Source organism: Lissotriton vulgaris, chromosome 9 (genome assembly GCF_964263255.1).
Source record: "Lissotriton vulgaris chromosome 9, aLisVul1.2, whole genome shotgun sequence".
NCBI lineage: Eukaryota > Metazoa > Chordata > Amphibia > Caudata > Salamandridae > Lissotriton > Lissotriton vulgaris.
The window spans coordinates 736,317,515-736,342,024 of record NC_141697.1 but is presented as its reverse complement, the minus strand read 5'-3'; the positions used below and the strand labels follow the sequence as shown (position 1 = coordinate 736,342,024).

Here is a 24,510-nt window from a genome sequence, read left to right as displayed (position 1 = left end):
CCCTCCCCCCCAGCACAGCGAGGGAATAACCCCCACAGCGAAGGGGTTAATGAAATGGATAATCTAGTGAATTTTATTTTAATATTTAACGCTGATTTTATTATTAAGAATGATGGACCATGTACCTGATTATGTGGATATTTGTACTTTTATGGATAATGAATATCCAAATAAAGATTATTGACTTGACAAGTGGTGTATTATTATTATTATTATTATTATTATTATTATTATTATTATTATTATTATTATTATTAGATTTACCCAAGGAATGAAAAGAAAATGTAAATCCCTGTTTCTTGAGTATTACTTTCAACGCCAAAGTGGACCCCCTAAGAAAGAGGATAATGTGACGTAACCGTGTACCCAGCGTCCAGCACTTCTCTTCCTCACCTTACTAACTTTCTGCAAAGCACTTTTCTCAAACTCACCATCTGCCCACAGAATCTCCATCAGTCATTGCCGTTGAATGTCTCCACAAGCTTTCTCTCCAACTCACTTACAGTCTGCACACCTTCTTTCCTACAAAAATTGAACGCTCAATGCTCTCATTTCAGTCTGCACAGCCCTCCCCAACTCATGATGGGAAGTGTACCCCTCACTCGCTGCCTGCAGAGCAGTCCTCCACATTTGACCATTTGCACAGAACATCTAAAAAGGGTCACCTTGAGGTTTTGGGGGCCCAAGGCAACACAAATTTTAAAAGCCCTGGTACCGAAGAAATTTGCATGATTATTACCCATTTCCAAATAATTCAAACCTGCATGATGACAAATAATAGTACATTTTAATTAAACTTTACCAGGGTCACACAAAAACATTTTAAATAAGTCGTATATGGGACTCGAAAAACCTTATCATGACACTAGGTAGGGAAACTGAGTTAAAGGTTAAGTTAGGTAGAGACAGAGCGAGGTTTAGAGAGACAAACATGAGAGAAGTGAAATACAGGGAATGTTCACTTTCGTTGAGAGCCCCTTGGAATATCGGGGCCCTGAGCAATTCCCACTTTTCCTATGTCTTAAAACCTCTATGCATCTAACTCACACTATTCGCTTTCTGCACAAGAGGTCTCCCTAAATCAACATCTTCATTGTTACCCAACTCGTATTGTCTAAAACGCTACACCTACCTGACCCCTGCAAAGCACTTGTCTCACAATTCTCAAAGACGGCACAGAGCTTCCATCACTCACTCTTTACACATCTTCATTTTCTGCATAAAATATCAAAAGATCCGTAGGAGATTGATACAACCGACCTGCTTAAACATTGGAGCCAGGCAACAACAGGTTGCCTACAGAATCCTGAAAACGGATACTACAGGACCAATAGTCTATGCGGTCAGTCGTTTCCTATTCTCATTCTGGATCAAACGAGAAAAGTTTTGCACATAGCAGGAGCCGACCGTTAATATTAAAATGAAACCCTTGTAATTCCGAAAACTGATATATCGGCACATATGAATTGTAGGCTGTATACAAAATCTTTTTTATCATTGCTACCCTAGTGTTGTGCTTTCTAAATGTATGTTGATTGACATGATACTAGTTGATCACTGTTTTTAGAATTTTAGTCATGCCCTTTTTTTACCTATTTTAGATATGTCTGACGACTTTTTATCTTGTTTAATTTTCTTAAAACCCAAGTCTTGATTGTATTTTTATACTTTGATGGTTTTAAGTAAATAACCGAATAAAGTTATTAATTCACTCACTCTTTACTGTCTGCAAATCACTTCAATAAGACCCTAATTAACTGCCTGCACTGAGTTTCCCACTCACCCTACTCACTGCTTGCACTGCACTTCTCACACTTACCCTACTCAATGCCTGCAAAGCGATAATCTCATTCACCTTGCACCACCAGTACAGCCCTTTTCTTCCTTGCCCAATACATTGCCTCCATCTTTTATCAACATCTTGCTCACTGCATGCTCAACACATCTCTCACTCAAATTGCTCACTGCCTGAAAAGTGCTCATCCCATACACCTAACTGCCTGCACAGCACTTTTCTTACTCATCCTACTCACTGCCTGCGCAACACTTAGTTCACTCATCCTACGCAACGCCTATGTAGTAAGTATGTAATATGGTCTCATAACCTTGTTTTTACATGTGCTTCTTTTTAATTGTAATTCCGGTTCCACACTCAGGAGTAGAATGGTGATTGCGATATTCACTGGCAACATTAGAGTCAGTCGGAACCGCCAGACGCTCCCGGTCGTGGGTGTATCTATGACTTGTAATAAAATCCTTTTGAATTTACGCTGTGCCCCATCCATGCTTAATATCCTACACAACGCTTCTCTGGCTGTACTGACCACCCGCATAGAGCTTCTATCACTTACCTTATTCTTGCCTGCCACTTCTATGAGCTTGTTTGCGATAGCTGGATTCTACCAGTAAGTGTGTTTTGGCAGAGAGTGATCTTTGTTCAGAAACCTGGGCTTACTTCCTGGAAAGATTGCCAAAATCAAGCAGCAAGGCCAGGAGGCAGAGCAGTCCCACGACCAAAACCATATTTTCAATAACTACTCTAGCTATGAAGAAACATCTTCAAAAGCTAACAAGACGGGTACAAGGTTCAAAGACAAAACAAAGCACCTGGCAAGAAGTTCTGTTGATTAGGAAAGAATACAAAAAGTTAGTATGGATGGAAAAAAGGAACAAATACAATGACTTCTGGGCCAAATTGATGCTTAATACTAAAAAAGCAGACTCCAGGGCGTTCTGGATGCAAATCAACTCAATCAACAGAGCAGCACAACCCATAAGCATGACATGTGTCCCGGTAAATGTCTGGGTCCAACATATAGTCGACACATTCGCGGTAAAACAAGTGGAGCTCCAGACCATGATGACTACAAAGGTACCCGAAATTACATTACACAAGGTCAAGGAAAGTAAATATTTTTCCAGTCCCAGTGTCACGTCCAATTGCGTGGAGGGCTTGGACCAATCAATGTGGTCAGCTGTCGATCACCGAATATGTTCTTTAATTAAGAAAGGCAAGCAAGAGAGTGCCCCAGGGCAAAATGGCATCCCACAGGTGATCTATAAAGAGGACCCCGAATTCTGGGCATGCAAATTTAACCTCCTATTCCAGACAATTAGCAACTCTGGTCGGGTCCCGGAAAGTTGGAGGGGTGCCATCATCAACCCCATCTATAAAGGCGGAGATCGCAAAAATCCAACAATTACCGCTTAATTGCCCTGATTGATGCAGAGGCAAAATACTATGCATCCTTGGTGCTAGCTGATCTAACACAGTGGTCGGACATGAACAGCAAGATCCCGTTAAATCAGACGGGGTTTCGTCGCGGAACTGGTACAATAGCTAATGCAATGGCGCTGTGCCTGATTGGCGAAAGCAGTCTACTTAACCAACGAGAACTATTTACCTGTTTTGTCGACTTTAAAGCGGCCTTCGACTGTGTTAATAGGAATTTGCTATGGGCCAAATTGAAAAAGCAGGGTCTGCCGGAGTCCATCCTAATGCCGATCATCGACCTGTACAGTAACACCTGGATACAGGTAAAAATCAATAATGGGCAAAGGCTAACCAGGAAGATACACACCTTTGATGGGTTGAAGCAAGGTTGTGTGCTGGCTCCCCACCTCTTCAATTTATTCATGGCCGACTTAACAGCAAGCCTTGATCTGATCAACGCCCATCCTCCTCGGCTGGGCACGCTTCGTGTAACACACCTATCCTATGCCGATAATGTGGTCCTGTTAAGTCAGACTCGAATAGGCCTGCATCGGCTACTACAGGAGCTGACCCACTACACAAAACAGAACATGATAGAAATAAATAGCGCGAAAACAAAAACCATGGTCATAACCAGATGCCATAAACCACCACCAACCTTTACAATAGACAATGTCAAATTAGAAGCAGTAGGAAGTTACAAGTATCTCGGGATACTGCTGGATAAGCGTCTTAATTTCCAGGCACAATTTAACAGCATGGAAAAGAAGGGCACAGCCCTAATGCACGCCTTTATGAGCTTAGCAACCGAACTCAAAGGTCCTTTGGTCTCACCACTGTTAACAATAATGAAAGCTAAACTAATTCCAACGATAGCTTACGGGAGCGTATTGCACCATGGCAAGAGCGCACCACTTTTGGATAAAGTGAAAATTAAAATTTATAAGCGTGTCTTCGCGCTACCAAGTAAAGCATCCCCGGCCCAGGTAAGACTGGAACTTGGCCTGAAATCTCAAGTGCTGCTGAGGAAGTATGAGACCATAAAATTCTGGTACAATGTCTGGATGCACCAAGAGATCATGATCTATCGTGCTATGTGGGAAACCGTCATCAAATGTCCAAACTCAAACTATGCCAAGTACCTTGAAATGTCAATAGAATCAACAAATCTGGTGGGACTCTGGGAATCCAAGCTCCAAGTACCTTCATTCAAACAGGTGGTCAGGAAGGCAGCCATTAAACACTCATTGTTGGACGACAAAATAGCTTTCAGTCTCCGGTCACATGCCTGGATGACAATCCAATCATACAAAAAATTAGTGCTGGCGCACTTCCTGGACCTGGCCTTTTCGCCCTATATCAAACGCAAATACCTTCATATAAGGTTGGGTAGTCTGCCAACTAATGCCGAGCATCCTAAGTGGAAGTTCCAAGAAAGTGAAGGGTGCGGGCTATGCGGTGCAGCAAGACAAGACTTTATCCACCTGATTTGCATCTGCCCGGCTCTTATACAGGAACGTCGGAATTGGTTGAAAGCCAAGTTCAAGCAGTATGGAATACGTACCTGCAGGTCCGCGATTATACAAACATTATGCACCACAGACCCGCAATTCGTTTGTAGGTCAATCAAATTTATTGAATATTTTGAGAAAAAGCAAGGAGCATTGGCAAAATCTTGAACTTGGAACTGCTATTCTTTACCCCAGAAAGACATTTGCTTTTACCTTCATTTTAAAATGTTATTACTCTCACATTAGAGTAAATTTTCTGTGTTTTAGCATATTATCATAATTGTATTTTTGTAACGGTTTTAAATAACTATACAATAAAGTTTTCAATTCAATTCTATTCAGAAAGCCAATGTACAGTGTAACTATGAGGGCCTTTATCTCTCAAATCTTAAAGCGTGCTTGGACTCAATCCTCTGGCACGTCAGGATTCAGTCTCAGTGAATCATGCTCCCGACATGGTGACCAGAGTTCGGCATGTGACTCGTATCCAGAGACATTTTAAGGCATGTGCATAGTGGGCAATTGCCACGGGCCCACACTTTCCAAGGGTCCCCAGGCAAAGTGAACTTTCTCTCTATTTGACTATCTGTGCATTCCACTCTCTATCTAAACCTCTGTGCCTCTCTGCCTGTCTCTATGTCTGACTTTGTCTACCCCATGGCATCTTTGAAATGTTTGGTGTCCCAGCAAATACATAGTGTCATGAGTGAAAGGTGAGGCTGCCGTTCTGCCTAAAAGAACGACCAAGAACATTTCTAAATCTTCCACTAGTGGTAAATCCTCTACTTAGTTTTGCAGAAGGTGTGCCTGTTCTTGTCATACCTCCGACACCAGGAACTGTTATGCCTTGGAAAAGAATGTAGAAGGTGTGGGTGTAAGGGACATTTTGCCTGTATGTGCAAGGAAAAAGAAAAAAGAAAATAACTGTGGTAAAATCGCCATCGTGATGGTATTCTCTCGGACAGAGTGTTGTGTGTCAGCAGGAGAGTTTGAGAAGAGGTGACTGCTGGCAGGCTAAGTAAACCAAATGCAGAGTTTAGCATTAAGGTTTAGGTTATGGAATTAATTGTGCATTAATTGTGCATTCAGGGTCACTTTACACTATAATACCAAGAAAAAAGAAAATAATTGTGGTAAAATCGCCATCGTGATGGTGTTCTCTCGGATAGAGTGTTGTGTGTCAACAGGAAAGTTTGTGAAGAGGTTACGTAAACCAAATGCAGAGTTTACCATTAAGAGTAAGGTTGTGGAATTAATTGTGCATTCAGGGTCACTTTACAATATCATAGGGAAAAGTTTGTGGACGAGAAAGCAGCCGAATGTGCGATTGTTACCCAGAGATAACAACCCGGGTGGATACCCAGGAGAGCAAATTGACATTACTGGGCATATGCTTACAGATATATTATTACAGGAAAGAAGCGTACAGGGCAAGGTGTAAGTTGCTGAATCAGGACCTTCTATTCTGGCATAATACTATCAGTTTGATTTGCATATTATCATTAATTTGCATGCACCTGCTGAGGTTATGGGGGTTGAAGATTTAACTTTAGCAGGACATGTTGCAAGGGGCAAACAAAGTTTGAAGAGAAGAAAAACGTCAATGAAATAAAGTTGAAACAATGGGCTGTTCCCAAAGCAACACAAAGTCAGAGGAGTACCAATTTTGGTGCGGGAGGAGGTAAAAATAATATTGGGTGAACTGCTTGGAAGGGGTGTCATTGAGCCCATTGAGGCATCCAACTGGATTTCCCCAGTGGTCATCACACAGAAGAAAGATGGTTATCTTAGGTTTGTGTGGACCTGAATGGGTTGAACCAGAACATTGTGACTGACAATTTTCCTCTTCCCAATATCAATGAAATTATCTTACTTGTGGGGAACTTACTTGTGGAGAAGTGTGGCTCAGGGGTTAGAGGCGGCAGACCCGGAATCTGAGATCGGCCCTGGACCAGGGTTCAATTCCCGGCCTCGGCGGGTCTTGGGCTCAAAAATTCCATGGACTCGATAATTCTCGCTCCGGTGCCTTCTCGACTCACGGGTTCACACTCTGCGACTCTGGCAATAGCTTGCTTAATCTCCACAATGGCCCCTCGCAGCGGGATGCCTGGCTTTCACCTTGTGGATACCCTGCCGGGGTTATCTCACAGGAGAATACCAGGACGGGTTCCCTAAGCAAGCGCCGGGAAACCCACCGCGGGTAGCTGTGCGCTATATAAGCTCAAATACATTTACATTTACTTTAAAAAGGAGGACTGTTCTTCTCAAAACTTGATCTTAGATGTGCCTACCACCAAATACGTCTGTCTGCATGATAGGTTCAGACCCTTGACAGCTTTTATCACCATGGAAGGCACTTATCAATTCACCTGTTTGCTGTTTGGATTGGCATCAGCGGCTAGTGTTTTTCAGCGGATAATGAGTGAGGTCTTTGGAGTTTTGGACAACATCATCTACTTTCAGGAAGACATCTTAGTCTTTAGAAACAAAGTCGAGAGTCATTGTGTGTCCCTGAAAATGACACTGGATCATCATTCTGTGGATGCTGTGACCTTGAGATGAAGGGAATGTGAATTTCTGGTGGAACACAATTAAAGCTTGGGACACACGTTGACCGCTGAGGGAGTCAAGCCTAGGCAAGATTTGTTCTCTGCAATCAGGGCCGCTTCTATGCCCTGAGATGAGGAGGAGCTGCGCTCATTTCATGGATTATTCCTAAGGGAATTCAGGTTTGCAAAGGATAGATGTGAGGATGATGAGTGCAGTGGGTACATGTTAATGAGAGATGATGAAATTGGACACTCAAGTGGCCTTCGCTTGGCTTTCATACTTCCAGGGCAAGGAGTAGTATTAGTTCAACTGCAAACAATGCTTCTGGGGTTCAGCCTAGCAGGATCATTAAGTTCAGGTGGCCATTTGCAAGACTTTGTTCAATAGTTCTCAGTGCACGTTTTACTGGAGGAGGGAGAAATGATGTAAGTTTGCATCCCTTAGCATCTCCTTCTCCCTGTTGCATTTAAAATGTTCTTTGGTTGCAACTATCTCATTAATTTGTGTTTTACCTTCTTTTTCTTATGTTTACATTTTCTCCTACGATGCTTTGCATTATCTGTAGGAACGGAAGGGCATGTGTTATAATGGGATTATTTGCTCTTTAACAACGTGTGCTTATTGAGTTCCAATGTCATTGTGTTGGCTTGAGTGGGTTCCATTTCCTGGCAGTTGCCTGCTGATCGATGAAGGCGACCCTAAGTCGTTTGAGTCTGGGGCTTACCATTAAAGGCCTGCATTATCATCCATGTTGGTGGTCTAGATCATTACAGCATACCAGTAGAAAATAAAGTAACTTTCACTGTACTCGGTCTCATGCATGAGCTTCAATATAAATAACAACTGGCAAAGCCCACAGGTGTGGCGCAGAATATCAGCCTTTCAGTTATGTCAATGCTTGTTTTGTCATGGTTTTTGAAAAACTTTATATTTGGGGCACCTGCTGAGCCTTTGTTAATCTAAAAAAACAAAAACAGTAGCTAAAACCCTAAACAGTTTTTTGGTTTCTAAATACACACATTGCCACCGAAGGGAACTACTTTAGGTGTGGATGTTCCCCAGTGGATGAATAGGTCTGGCTGAAGGCCCTTGTAAGTAAATATATTATACACATAACTGTAATAAAATAAAAATGTTTTGGCTAACGCCAGAGCTAAAAATGCAATCCCCTATACTTCAATGCCCCAGCAACTGAAACGCTAGATTACTGGCAGAAAGGATGAATCCAGATTTCAGGGCAATCTCTATTTTGGCCCTCACTGTGAACCCCACAGGTTTTTGCACGTGCAATTTACAGATGTAAAACCTGGTGCAAATTGCACATGCAAATTACAAAATGTTCAAATGAGTACATCCCAAACCAGGGAAAGCGCACACCATTTATGCAGAGTCCACTGCTCTGTTAAGCCAATGATAAGTAGATTTCCCACACTTAACATAACACATGGGATCTGCAATTAAGGGGGTGCACAATTAGTACCCTAGATTAAGCAATTCTTGAAATGCAACCAAGAGTACTCCAGCTAGCAGTTTCAGATGTCTAAGAAGTAAAGTATCCGCCCCACCACGTAGAACTAGCCACCAAGAAATAAGTATTGTAAATATGCGTGTCTTTGCCAATAAATGTGCATGAACAATGCAGTGACAGAATTCCCTGTCCTCTTGCAGCAGCTTCTAAAACATACTATAAACGGTATTATCTGACTACTCTGTGTACTCCTTCTTGTGATTGCCATAGGCGTTAAAACGAGAAAGTATTTTTCCAAAATATTACCATTTACATTTTTGCAAAGGTGGCAGATACGTTTTACTCTTTTAAATCTGCATTTACTCTAAACCTACAAAGAAAGGGACTAAAACACTCTCAACATGGAAATCTTGTCTGGAACAGTGATAAGGCACTAGTTCCAAACTAAATTTAGCACTTATATTCATCAGTTTTAAAAACTCATTTAGATATGGTGGTCCTAGAGTAAATGCTGCAACAATACTACACAGTGAATTTCAGCAAATAGTCTATATTTGAAGCAAAATAAATCCATCTTGTGTGGAGGGTCATACCTGGTCAGAGTCCTTTCGACAACTGTTGAAGGCATCTGGTAGAGCGATCTGGGGATATAGGCCACGGCACACAATGAGTTTCAACAGGGTAAGCTGTTGGCCAGAAAGATCCCGATACTGGCTCGATGATGCATGAAGCTCCTCTACATTGTGGCGCAGTTTAAACTTAATGTCCTGCGAAGAGGAAAAATAATAAGCCAACTTAGAGGTAGTAGCTTAATTCACGCATGGGTAACCACAGTAGCCTCTTGTTTGTTTTCCTTGTATTTCAATAACTTGCGCTACCTCTGTGCCCGTTCACCACACTCATGTTTGCCCTTTTACTCAATGAGAGTTTAGTGCACTTAACGCTGTGAGCTTCTGCACTCCTTTCAAACAGTTCTGAAAATATCTTCCAATTCTTAGTCTGTTTGCCTTGTAATTTTATCATATCCAAATAAAACTGCCGACATGTTTCACATAAACAAAATCTGCTCTGGTGCTTTCCCAAGGCTATCATTATTGAAATAAGAAAAACACAAGTAGAGACAAATGTAGGACGTAGACAGTAAGCAAAGAACATGTTTTTGCTTGAGTTCAGTAGGCGATATCCAGATAAAAACTGCAAACTCTATGGTACTAGTGTGATCACTGGAAACAGGGAAGCGCTACTAATGAAATATAATCTAACATGAGTATTCTGTTAAATTGTCATAGTGTGAGAACAAACTTACAGTGTGTAATGACAATAATCTATTTGGATTAAGCAAACTGCAGAATTAAGAAATTAAAATTATGCAGCAACTCACATCCCCACAAAAGCATTTCTAATAAATAGTTGTTCTTTTTATTATCTGTCATCATTGTACTAATTTAGTTGTATAAGCAAGAAGCTGGTGTTTTAAGTTATGCATAGCCTGTTACAAAAAGACTTTCATGCACATCAGTTTTACAGTTATTACTAGTAAAATTATGTCTCAGTTCTCTGTATTGATCTTTATCTTGTATTGCTTGCACATTATAAAGCTTGGGACTGTGGCAGGGATTGACATTTTACTAGTGCATTTTCCATTTTCAAGAAATAAGAGAGCAGACAATTTTCTGTAGGCCTTATTTCATAAAGTATAACATTTGGATAAGTTACTGGACATTTTAAATCGCTTAGTTCAAGTCTAGTCAGCGTAGTCCTGTATAAGAGCCGATCTGTGAGTAACTAATGCTAGTACTGCACTGCAGACATTTTAGTAGGATGTATGACATCTGACGTAATGTGTAAAATGGCTCCACATATGGGAACTGTAGTGCAAAAGTCTTGGCAGTTGTTATGGTCACCTACTTGGGTAGTATGCCAGGATATTCCTAGCATGTCAGTAAATGTTATTTATTAAATAAATGTCTGCCACACATATGTATGAGTTGAGGTATTAGATTACAGTGGAATTTGTTAAATTAGGTAGATCTCACTCAAAATAGAGATCATGTCACAACTGTAGGGTTCATATAATTGTAGCTGTAATACTATTGTCTTTTGTTCTATATATTATCTTCAAGCACAGGATCTCTGTTATTACTGCGGAGAGCATCATTTTGTTAGGGAGATAATTTGTTGAAGTGACGGTGCTGTGTATTTTTGGCTAACAGGTTTTTACATAGATTAAAGTTCTATTTCCCTCTTTCCTAAAAGTCATAGTATTAGTCCTTGATGTGGTTCCAGAGACATCTGCATTAATAAACATGGCTTAGAACTTCAATGGTACCACGGCATCCATATTGGCCAACATGTGTGATCAGGGTGAAACAGTGAATGACTGCAATCCACTTAATCTCAACCTGAACAAAAACAAAATCCGAAGATTTGGTAACTGCGCAAAAAATATCAACCTGGACTGTCGACCCAGGAGAAGCACCCCCCCACCCCACACACACACACTCACAAAACAAAAAACCTAGAATTCAATTTAGATGCAGATCTTACTGAGGAAACATAATTGAATGCTCTAAACTAATCCTCACCGAACATGCTGAGAATATTAAGAAGATGTTTCCCCCTTCCTAGGCTTCCACAAGAGTACAAGTGATAGCTGCATTTGTGCTCTTATGACTAGACTATGCAAAATGTTTATGGTTAGTAGCCAATAATTACTCCTAAGCAAGTCACAATCGATCCACAATTCTCAGTCAAACCATCTGTAAACCTGAAACACTGCAACCACATAACCCGGCTCTTGTGACTTTGCACTGGCTTCCTGTGCATCTACGGATCTCATTCAAAGCACATGTGGAATTCCCAGACTACCCAAACAAGGAAACTAGAAAACTGCCTTTTTTGAGGAAGGCTACTCAAATATTTCCCACCTAAGCAGTCCTAGAAAACACCCATCAACAATTAAACAAACGAACCACAATAAAAGAGGACAACTCAACAACTTTTAAAGTGAAATGAAGCTGCACAACGAACAGTCTATCTCTCACACAGATCATTCCATATGAACAAGCATACAAAGAGAATCACATTGACCACAACGTGATTGACCACGTCAGGATCTCACACATCTCGTCCAACTCTTCCTACACAGTTCATACTACAATCACCCACTTCAACAAATAAACATGTAAATCCACCTGTACCACTCTGAACAGTCAAAGTGCCACATTCGCAAAATTGTCGCAGTTCCACGCTACACAAATTACTAGTAACATAACACCTGAAAGACCCTGATGACCATGAATTTATTTCTAGGGCACGAGACACCTAAGCTGCTACAGCAAGGGAAGAGATTCATGCAAGATTGCTCAGTTAGTTGATAAAAGCAAGCTACAGACGTCTGCTCGAAGTTGCAAGAAACCTAGGTTCAAATTCTAGCAAGGCAAAATCAAGTCAAGTCAAGTCAAAAAGTGCTTTATTCGAGTTATTACTCATAAAAGCATGGTACACACAGAAATTTAAAAGTAAATTACATTTTTCTGTCAAACACAATGACACAGCACTATTGGATATATATAAAAATACATTCATTTAAAAAGATTTTTCCGTTACAATAATTGATGAATGGTTAAAAAGGATTAATACATTAGGTAAAATCAGCCCTCCATCCTTTAGGTCAGCAAATATGGTGGCATTACATTTGTCAACAGTCAAAGCTGTTCATTTCAGAACTGAGGGCCACATGTATCAACCAATTTTGCATTCACGGATGGACCGGTTTTCAAATGCAAAAAAGGCTTTTTACATTGATCAAACCCTATTTTGCGATTCGGTAACCTGTTTCCAAATCACAAAATGGGTTAGCTATTCAGTATTTGGAAGGGGCGTGTTTAGGGCATCCCTTCCAAAAAGCGAATTGCAGTGGTATGTATCAATGTTTTGTGACCGTGAGTACAGTTGCAAAACATTTGCAATTTACCACCAACTTCAAGTTGGTGGTAATCAATTCGCATAAATGTGAAGAGGTCCCAAAGGGACACCTTTGGGAATGATGGTGAAAATGTTTTTTAAGAGCAAGCAGTGGTCCTATGGACCACTACCTGCTCTTTGAAAATAAAAAGATTGCTTTATTTACAAGAAATTACAGGCATTTTGATCTGCGGACCCCACCAGACCACCATCCCTGTGAATTTAGCAATTCAAAGTGGGAGGTCGCAAATTGCAACCTACCTCATTAGTATTCATGAGGTAGGTCGATTTGCGAGCCCCTACGAATCGCTAAATGAAATTCTTGGAGATGTATACATTTCGAATAGCAATTAACTAATTGCGAATCGATGTAAATCACAATAAGGTAATCGCTTTTCCAAATGTTGATACAAGTGGCCCTTAGATACAGCAGAGAGCAGTACAAAGCACAATATGAAAACCGACCATTAGGGAGATAAATAGAGCTCTATCCCACCAAACAATTATTACAAAACCCTGACCAGATTCGGCCACAAAAAGACCATTGCAATTGTGAAGCAACTGAGCCATTCTCTCAATTTATGTCTATGTGTCTGGAACATTTGCTGCATTCACTGTGAGGTTTAAAGGCAAAGTAAAATCTCTCGATCAAGTCTCAATTCTCCAGACATAGACTTTGGAAAACTATTTAGATGGTTTGTTCAATCCTCTAGCCATAGACAAGAATATTGCAAACCATTTAGAGGGTTTGTCCTTTGGTTAAAATCAGGCATAAGGCTATGTTAGTTATTTTTCGGCACCTTACATTAGGATGCTTTAAATACATTGGGAGTTAGAATTATGAACCAAACAGTTCTAAAATGTACTGTTTCTATGTTCATCACAGTTTTAACTGGCTTGCTTTTAAGGACATGTACATTAAGTCATATTCTTCTTAAAAGTAATAGTATTTACAGACATTCAGTTTGTTTTGTGAAAATTATTGTGCCATGTGGCACTGGGAATTGCCTTCACTGATCAACTTTACTTCCCCAGAAGAGTCAAGTGTCAAAAAGTAGTATATTTGTTACGAGGTCGGAATGCAACAGTATTCCGGCACTAGAGCACTTGTGGTAAACATTGGTGTTCACTTAGGATAAGGGACCTAGATCACAGTTTGTAGATTTATATAGCACAGCTTATCATCCACAAGGGTATCCAGGCGCTGTTCATGAGCACGGGAAGATTAAGTGATTTGCCCAGAATCACTGGATGTTGCACTGAGACTCCAACCTGGATCCCGAGCTCAGGAGTCAGTAGCTCTGACCACTGTGCCATATCCTCTCAGGCGGTTAAAGGTGTCATCTCATGCCCACTGGAGCACTGCTCTTTGGTAAGGAGCAAATGAATGTTCTCTGCGTACAAAAGAAACAGGTAAAGTTTCACAAGCATCACTGGCCAGCCTGCACAAAAAGGGTACATTTGCAGTTGTATCTGGAAGCTAACAGGTCGACTGTTGGGTTTCCCTGCAGCCTGAGTAAAAGAAAGTGCAGCGAGCAATACAGCTCACACTTGTTGGGAAATGGGTAAGCCTACTCAAGTAAGTCACCTGAATGTTGTTGATTTCAGACAGTTGGACCATGAGAAGTGCACACTTTGAGCCAGTGCCCAGTTACAAAGAATGACAGTCCAGGAAGCAGAGCTGATGTGATAAAGTGTCCCCCCGCTTGTTGGTATAAAACAGTATGGAGAAGCTGTCTGCGACGATTAACATTCTTGAGATACAAAGTGATTGCAGGTGACTCTGCACCAGGAAGACAATCTTCATCTCCTTATATTCATGGCCGCAAAGTAGCCCTCAGAGGTCTAAAGGTGCACCACCACCTGTATTCTGATGAGTCAATATTGACCAACACATGTGGACCATTGGCAGTTAAAGATAGAAGCACTGCTTGAGAGAGATGAAGAAAGGCAGACTGAGTGTGCAACTCCTGAATCACATCAAGAGACAAGATGCATCTGCGTCATGCACATCCTCAAGCTAGCTAGAGGTACCCCCTGAGTGCGGGAAACATTTAGCACCAAGTCCCTTTGTTACCACCTAGTGGGACAGAAGTTTTGTAATGGAAGAGGATCCAAATTTCATCGAAGTCCAAAACCTTCCTCTGGGGTGGCAGTAAGGGTGAACGAAAGTGGGGAGAGGCTGTGAGGTTAGCCCATGTTAGGTGACAAGACCTTATCCAATGAATGCAAGTGTCAATGCAGTAATGAGAAGATTTTCAATAGTACGCCAGAATTGAACCATAGAGAGAAGGCCGAACATGTTTATCTGAGTGGAGGGGATTCATCACATGTACAAATTGAAATATATTCCATTCCGAGGGGAGGAGTCGAGCCAGCGACCAAGATGGCCGCTTGAGCATCGGCTCCGCCGGCCGCCACATCCTGACCGACTATCCGGCACATTATCCTGAGCCCTGTCCCTACCATCGGGTGGGGGACCAGCACCTGAGTCGCTAGGTGAAATTCTGGCTCATTTGGTGGCCGCGGCGAACGAATATCGTCGTCGAGAAAATTGGGGCCTGTGGTCGCGGAGACCGGGGACCCAGGCGTGGAACCAGCTGGGACGAAGTGTCACAACATCGGCCGCAGAGACCGGAAGTGGCCGGTCGGATCCTGCTTTGTCGCATTCGAGTCGCGACTGCGACGACGTGCGCCTCTCGACCTGACCATCGCAGTACTGGCCTACACTCGACTGAAGAGTGGTGGGTTTCCCCTGCCTTTGCGATCGAGATGGCATCGAGAGACTCTGAGAAGCCTCAGCAGAAGACCTCGAAAACTAATAGACAGGTCCAATCGAATCGCATCGATAAATATGCTATCTCCAAGGGGTCCCCGGTTGAAGCAAAGCGACCTCCGGCTGGAGGTACCGAAGGGGATTCGGTTTGCGACGACCCCACTATGAAAGACCTAATGTCCGCCATCACTGGGGTCCAATCTTCCTTGGGCAAGATGGACACAAAACTGGACAGTGTCGCAATTGAGGTGGGCCTTCTCAGGGCTGACCTCACCAAAACTACTGAGAAGGTCAAGAACTTGGAGGTCAAAACGACGCCCCTCCTCGAGGATGTCTCTGAGCTCCAGAAGGAAGTGCGCGACCTCAAGGTAGCCCGACACCAATTTGATAGTAAGCTCGATGAATATGAGGGTCGAGCGCGCCGCAACAACGTCCGCATTTTGGGGGTTCCGGAGAAATCCGAAGGGGCGACCCTGGACCTTTTTGTCGAGGATCTCATCCTGAACCATCTCAAGCCGAAGGGCCTTAGTAATTTCTTTACAGTGGAGAGGGCACACAGGATTACCGGCGGCTGCCCGAAGGTTGGGGCACCTCCGGGTCCTATTATTGCCCGGGTCCTGAACTTTCGTGACCGGGACACTATTTTGCAATCGGCGAGGTCCACAGGGCCGCTGGCCTATGAGAACGCTTCGTTATTGTTTTTTCAGGACTTCACTCAGATGGTTCAGAGACAGTGACAAGGCTTTATGTCCGTAACGCGGCGATTGAGAGACAGGGATGTGAAGTACTCAATGCTGTATCCCGCACGATTGAGGATCGAACATGATGGAAAGACCTGGTTCTTTGATAACCCTGAGGTGGCCGCGGACTGGCTGGACCGAGTGGAAGGATCGGACACTAGACCTCAGGCCCGAATGGACAGTGGAGAATAGCGCGCTGCTTGGAACTGTAGGCCGCACTCATCCTATCACTGGCGCTGGGGGTCAGGTCGGGGCTGTTGTTCCTCCCCCCCCCCCCTCTGGACAATTTTTTGCTCGAGACTCTTTTTAAGTGATTGTTCCGGTAGGGAGGAACTATGGTTGGGTTGGGGTGGTGGGGGCGGGCGGCCTGTTGTAAGGTCCTCCTCCGTTTTTCTACCTTTAGATACTTGTTAGTGGAGGTGACAGGCACACTGCGAGTTGGGAATGTGCATTTGCTACATGCAGGGGTGCAGGGTGGGGGGGCCGGGAGTTTGGCCGTTGGGGATTTGTATGTGTTGATTTGTCTGTTGTAAGTGACCAGGGATTGCTAAGGGTGGCCTCGGATCTCCTGCTCTTTATTGGAAGGATGCATGGCTTCCGCTAGACAGGGCCTGGGGTTCTCCGTCCTTAGCTGGAATGTGAATGGATTGGGTGATAAGATAAAACGCACCATGGTGAGCCAACTCATTAGACGGCACATGCCGGATATCGTATTGCTGCAGGAAACGCATCTAATGGGGAAGCGATGTATGGCGCTACACAGGGGAGGGTATAAGCTTGTTGCTCATGCTGGTTTTACTTCTGGTTCGAGGGGAGTGAGCATTTTAGTGAAGAACTCCTTTCCATTTAGGATCCGATCGACCTGGTCTGACAATCGTGGTCGCTATATAGGCGTATCGGGTCTCTGGGAGGCTAGGACGATTACGTTTGTGTCTATTTATGTCCCCCCGGCCTTGCAGGCTGATACGTTCTGTGACTTAGGTCGATTGTTTCTCAGATTGCCCGTTGGCATCATGGTGCTGGACGGGGACTTTAATGCAGTCATGGATGGCGAACTAGATAGGCGCCCCTCCCGTGTGTTGTTGCCCTCTCGTAGGTGGCTACCCGACTTTATTTCCACGTCAGGGTTGTTGGATGCTTGGCGTCTCAGACATCCAGGTGCCACTGAGTATACACATGCCTCTGCCGCACGCCATTCCCTCTCCAGAATTGATCATGTGCTCTTGCCGGCGGCCCAGGCGACCTTCATTAGAGAAGCGGCCCACCTGGCGAGGGGAGTCTCTGACCACTCGCCGATCTGGCTTCAGCTGTGTTTAGGGCAGGGCGATGTGGGTAGAATAGCTCCCATAAGGGCATGGCGTCTGAAAGACCCTGTGATAAAAAAGGAACTTAGGCGGGCCACAGATCATTTTTTCCGCGAAAATGAAGGTTCGGTCACTTCGAGGTGTTCCCTCTGGGAAGCGTACAAGACTGTAACAAGAGGGGAGGCTCTCTCCCTTGTCTCCGGGCAGAAGAAGCAGAGGAGGGAGGAATTGGATAGAGTGGAGGCGGAGCTTGTGGCCATAGAAATCGCAGCTTCCTCCGGGAGTGACCCGGGGGCGAGTCACCGCCTCGGGCTGCTCCGGGACGAATATAAGTCAATGACGCGCGAAGGCGCAGCTCGCCTCAACACAGAGCAGGATCTATGAGCACGGTGATAAGGCGGGGAAGTTGATCGCCTGGTTGGAAAAGGGTCACTGGGGGTCTTGTTGGTGCCTGAACTGAACGTGGGTCCCGCGGTTACGTCGGATCCTCAGTTGATAGTCCAGGAATTCGCGCGATATTATGAGGAGGTGTACACCGCTGCTGGTATGTTTACTGAGATCGAAAACGCTGACATGATTCGCGATATACCGATGCCTGCATTGTCGGACGATCATAGGGAACTGCTGGACTCCGCCCTCACCAACGATGAGGTGGCTATGGCTATAAGAGGGGTCCACTCTGGTAAGGCTTCGGGCCCCAACAGTCTTCCCATTGAATTATTTAAGCCACATGCAGACCGATTGGCCCCTTATCTGAAGGACATGTACATGGAAAGCCGGGATCGGGGGATGCTGCCCTATGACCAACGAGTTGCCAACATTGTAGTAATTTATAGGGAGGGTAAACCCAGACTGGACTGTTCCTCGTACCGCCCTATCTCTTTGTTAAACGCGGAGCCCAAGATTCTGGCTACACTGCTGGCCACCCGACTGGTAAAAGTTATCTCGACCTTGATCCATCCAGATCAGTCTGGTTTTATGCCCCGGCGTAACACCGCTCTTAATCTCCGTCGGTTGTATGGTGTGGTGGCGGGTGCGTCCCACATCCATGAACCAGCGGTTTTGTTGTCTCTTGACGCTACTATAACTTTTGACCGGGTGGAGTGACCCTATCTTTTTGCTGTTTTGACTAAGATGGGGTTTGGCCCTGTATTTCTTGGCTGGGTCCGTCTCCTATATTCGGCCCCCATGTCTAGAGTGGTCGTGAACAACCATAAATCGTGTGACTTTTCTCTCGGACGGGGAACACGACAGGGATGTCCCCTCTCGCCTCTTTTGTTTGCTTTGGCTTTTGAACCGCTTGCGGCATGGGTGCTGTGGGACTGCTCGATCAGAGGGTAGCGTTGGACTGCGGAATGGGAGGACAAGATTTCGCTTTACGCTGATGATATTTTGCTATACTTGACCTCCCCACACAGTTCCCTTATTGTTTTCATGGATGTTCTGGCCATCTTCGGCAGGTATTCGGGATTTGCGATCAATTGGGCGAAGTTCGTCCTTTTTGTGTTGAGCGGAGACCCCCCTAGAGTACCTGAAAACTGCCCTGTGAGACTGGAGTCGGTTAGCTTTCGCTAACTCGGGATCCAGATTTCTGGTGATCCCAAGGTGCGCTTCCGGTTAAATCTGTTGCCCCCCTTAGCTAGACTCCGGTCGGACGTGGCGCGGTGGAAGACGCTCCAACTCTCTCTCTTGGGACGGGCCGTCCTTTTCAAAATGATGGCTCTCCCGCGATTCCTGTACGCACTACAGAACTACTTCGACCCTGTGCCGCAGTCATACTTTAGCGAGATTGAGTCTCTCCAGCGTAGCCTTCTGTGGGAGGGGAGGCCGCGCATTGCTCTGTCAAAATTGATGCTGCCATGGTACGACGGAGGCATCAGTTTGCCCAATATTCGGAAATACTATTGGGCATCTCAGCTGGCCCCCATAAATCATGCTATATACAGCTCTCCGGTGGACCCCGGATATGCGATGGACCGCGGTCAAGTGCCGGGGGGGAGAGTGCACCCATGTTCTATACGCGAAGCGTGGTCCATTCCCGTTGGTGGGGCCTCCCTCGATCTCTACAAGAGTATGGCATGAGGCGAACAGAGACCTCAAATGGGCTGGTCGCTTGACATTGGCTACTCCCTTGTGGAGTTCTGAGATGTTGGGGATGCTCTGGAAAACCAAGGGGTTTGATCGTTGGGACATGATTGGCATTACCCAGGTTCGAGATATATGGGGTAAGGACAGGGTGCTGAGATTCGAGGAATTGCAGGCTAAACATCAGCTGAATGAGACAGAACAGTTTAGATATATTCAGATTAGTCATGCTTTGAATGCTACTGTCCCCAGAGGTGAGACGCCTCCAGTGGCCTCTCCACTGGAGGATCGTTTACTTGATGGTCTAGTACCCACCAGGGCGATCTCCTTAACATATAGCAAGTTGATCAACCATACTGAGGACCCCTTGGTGGTGTTGCGTGGACAGTGGGTTGCTGATGGCTTTGTTCTGGAAGACGAGGACTGTAGGAAGGCGGTGGCGTCCCCCAAGGAAGTGTTGTTCCCTATGAGGCTCCGTTTGGTCCAACTTAGAATCTTACATCGCTCCTATGTCACAGGTCCGGGATTGCAGAGGATGGGACTGGCTGGGTCTGCTGACTGCCGAAGAGGGTGTGGGCTGCCTGGAACGTTCCTGCACATATTGTGGGAGTGTGAGAGGGTTTGTGACTTCTGGACCAAGATACATACAAAAAAGAGTGAAGTTTGGGGAGAGAGAGTTGAACTGGAGGCTAAGAGATGCTTGTTGAATGTGTGGGAGCCTACGGACCTGCCAAGCCATGGTAAGGTCTGGGTGGCTCTCGCGTGTGTGATTGCTAAACGAAATATAGCGCAGCTCTGGGGTGCCTCTCGGGCACCTCGGGTAAGGAAGTGGATGGAAGATCTTGACTGGTGTATGTTTCGTGAGAAGTCAGTGTATGTATCCAGGGGGCGTCCCCGCAAATGGGTCAAGATCTGGGGAGCCTAGAATGCCTATCGCGGTGATATCTGTGAGCCGCCGGAACTTGAACCTACGGACATGGATCGAGGGGACGCCTAGGCCCGTTTTCTTTTGATTAAATCTGTTGCTGTTATTGTCGGGAGCTGCATTCATAAATATGTAACAGTGGACACCCGATACACCCTGGTCAATGTTTGTGTATTGTATTGTTGATTTCTTTAGTTAATAAAAAGAATTTACAAAATATATATATATATTCGATTCCACTGAAATTAATGGAAAGCCACAGATACCACAGAATTAGTGAGTATGAGGGGCTCAATATGGGTATCCATTAGAGTAATTAGAGGTAGCTGCTGAACCTCTCATCATGCACCCCTTTGATATCACTTGTTGCAAAGGTGTTGAAGCGAGAACTAATGAAAAGTAAGCAGACATTTATTAGCCTATTTTGTGTTTCATCTCATTGGCCCCCAAATTAGCAACAAATAAGAGTCCGATGTACTGTGGATAAAAGCAGCAGGGTAACGCTTTTATGTAATTATAGGTTAAATGGTCAAAGGGTTTAACAAGTCAATACCACAAACCCCGACATTTTGGTGAATTGATGCCCAATGAGTGCAATAAAAAACAGGAGCACATTGCTGACCTGCAACAAACCTAAAAACTTACTATAATGGGACTGCATCAGAACTAGAAAGTAAACATCCTTCAAATTCAACATGTACTGCCGATGGTTAATATGAAGCACAGACACAATGTGAGCCAGAGTCACCAACTCAGAAGATTCATTTGAGAAGAAAATGCTGAACTGGTGGACATTCAAGATAATCATAAGGCCAACTTCGAATCTGAATTCAACTTGAATTCATAGAGAGCACCACGTTACCGCCACATTCTGCCTGTACTATGAATAAATGAGGAGGAGTTGGGGGAAAAAGGGTATTCTAGAAGAGGATAAGTGCAAGGATGGGAACTCAATTTGAGGTTACAAGAAGGGCTATACTCAAGCAATGTCAGTAAAGGGGGCCCTTGATCAGATCAAAACAACCCTTAGTACTCTGTGTTAATCTCTCAGTATAGAACCACCTCATAAAAGAGTATACAGTGATCAATCCTATCAAAAAGAAGGAAGAAAAAAAACCAATATGAATTACAAGAGGAAGACTGTGGGCCAAAATATCTTGCTAAGTTCAAAATTCAGAGGCCAGCGGTCTTTGTTGGGGGAACGGACCTCCATCTGTATGGCCTGAAGGAGAGCATATACACTCAACTGGCTAAAGGAGTAGCATGTGCTAGATCATCTTCACTCTTACAGTGGCAGCTGGTGACATTTGAGAGTGGTGAGGCATAGAGATTGGGTATGACTCATGTAGTGAGCAAAGAGAGCAAATTAATTTTGTGAGAAACCAAGGTTCATAAAGCAGTGGGAATGTGTTGTCTTGAAACATTAAACACATTGAAAATTGCCCACATCTTACTGCATTAATATGTTCAACAGTTACTTTATTGTGCAAATGTTATAGTGCCACAACTTCAGGCCCTTTAAAGTGTGTGCTTGCCAAGTGTCTTGCACGGCATGCGGCATCAACTTCGGAAAAAAATGCTCTAACCAGGCCTCGGGAAGCACACACAGCTGCTGGCTGCAATCAGTCATATGAAAATATGTTCACACAGGTGAAAAAAATGGGGGCTCTCTAAAAGGGAACATGTAAAATAAATTTCTGTAATTCCCACAATGTGCTACCCGAGCGCTAATTTGGGTTCTTTCTGAGATGTAAATACATCCCGATATATAACAAAACAACTGACACACACCTAAAACCTGTTAGTAAGATTGGCTTTGTGAATGGTTATTAACTGTTTAAGAAAAAAAAGTAACATCAATGATTTGTTATAAATAATTAATATTGGGAATGTTTCAATTAAGAAATTGTGAGACTGTGAATTAAATATTATTGCAGCCTGTGGAAGGAGCCCCTCATAAATACCAGGCATAACTCAAATTATGCACTAAAAAAGAAAAAAAATGCATGAAAAAAGTACAGAAACATAACATAATGAAATAGCTAACTCTCGTGGGAAATGTGAAATGAGAGAGGAACTAAATCAATGACTTGCATTAACTTAACGTTTTTAATATTTATTGTTTGCAAAACAATCCATGTTTTTGGCATCAATGTTAACTTATAGGCACAAAGATAAATTCAGTTTTAATGTCATACAACAGATAACTGTCTACTGTAAGCACATATTTCTCGCTTTGCGCTTTACTTGAATATTTGGATCAGCTTCACAAGGGAACAAGAACCCTGCTGGTCTTTTGGATCAATTTTACGGGGGAACAAATACAGCAGATCCACTTCTAGAGGGGCCAGCGACCTACAGTCAGGACCTGGGGGGTCAAAGTGGGGGAAGTTAGCGTGACGAGGAATCTCCGCCCAATATACATAATACAGGATTAGCATTTTTACACTTAACATTTCCAAAGACAAGGCACCAAATCAGATGCTTGCATCCACTCCTTTGTATGATGAATGGTAAAGCGTGGGATCTATGCCTGTGAAGGATGGACGTCTGAAATCATGCAGGGATGAAGTCTCTGACACCTGAAACCGTAACGTGGATAGCGTCACTGGCCTACAGTGCATACTACTGTAGACCACAAAGGCAATGAAGAGCTTTAGAAAGGTAAGCACTGCGCTGTGCATCACAGTGCAGAAAGTTGATTTACTGACTGGAATCTGTCTCCTGCTTTAGAGCGAGGACGGCAAGCAGCCTGGGACAGACAGTCCAGACTTAAATATGTCGATTTGTTTAGAGATACGCTCGTGCCTCTAAATAAATCAATCTGTTTCTTTTTTTTTAATATAAAGTGTAGGAATTTCAGAGGGGCGCAGCCCCAGGGCCCCAATGGAGAAACCCTGCCTGCTCTCAGAAGACATAGGATCCTTCAAAAAGGAAGTAAAATCGATTCTCTTGGCAAAATTTACATGAACATAGACTAAGGAATCCCTGAGAACACTCACACCGTCACCAGTATTCCTTTTATGACAATGGTCATCTAGACCACCTAGGCACTATTGTTGCCTTGACTTAATGGGTCTTCATTGTCTTACACCGTTTTGCTCAACGTTGCAAAAGATGTTATGCTTACATGATCTAACTGCTTCATTGGTTTGTATACGTAACCTCTTTGTTGTATATATAACCTCTGTGTGTAAAACGCTCTGATATTCGCAAGGATCTTGGTCACGCTTTATAAAACTTTCAAAATAAAATAGGATAAGCAGAGAACAGACTGATATGTAAACTTGATAAGCAATATAAATGATGTAATTTTACTTTACTAATATACAGGCCTCTTTCTAAAAACAACATTATAATTTACTGTTGGAAATCTGTCAATTCTGCAGGGTCACCCCAGATTTTATTTCCCTGAACCCTATTTGGTCTGACTGTAAAACACTGTGCACATAACCCTGCTAACCAGTGGTAAAGTGTGTGTACTCCTCCTTTCAACATAATGAAATTAGTACAGCCTGATAGGCATCTTTAAGTTACCCTTTAAGTCGCTGGTATATGGTACCAAGGTGTACCCAGGGCCTGTAAACTACATGCCAAAAGTGGACTGCAGTATACCCATTGTGCCATACACTACAGTGACCATGTAAGCATGACAGCCAGCATGTCACCAGTAGCCTGGCTGTGCAGGTTGAAATTGAAAATTTGCAGTGTCAAAAGAACGCCTTTCGATGGGCCTAAATCTCACTTTTAAATATTTTTAAGTCACCGACTACTTGGCTTTTTATCCCATTCGGCAGGGTGCATAGTACTTAAAAGCAGGATATGTACAAGTTTAATGTTAAACATAGCTTTACAGTGACTAGCAGCTCAAAGCTATTTTCACTGAGCAAGGTTGGTTGCTTCTAGGAACTCAACGGGAGGCAATATTAAATACTAATAGTGTATCTAAAGAATGAGAGTAGCTAGAAAAA

General features: G+C 43.7%; 1 protein-coding gene across 2 annotated transcripts in view; it reads right to left on the bottom strand.

The window, feature by feature from the left end:
* DHX34 (DExH-box helicase 34) overlaps positions 1–24,510 on the bottom strand; it is a 418,314-nt gene that overhangs the window by 162,191 nt on the left and 231,613 nt on the right. For both annotated transcript variants that reach the window (XM_086938485.1, XM_086938486.1), the window contains exon 11: positions 9,337–9,510. In XM_086938485.1, coding sequence (XP_086794611.1) covers positions 9,337–9,510 — 174 coding nt within the window. The remainder of the gene's footprint in view (positions 1–9,336; positions 9,511–24,510) is intronic.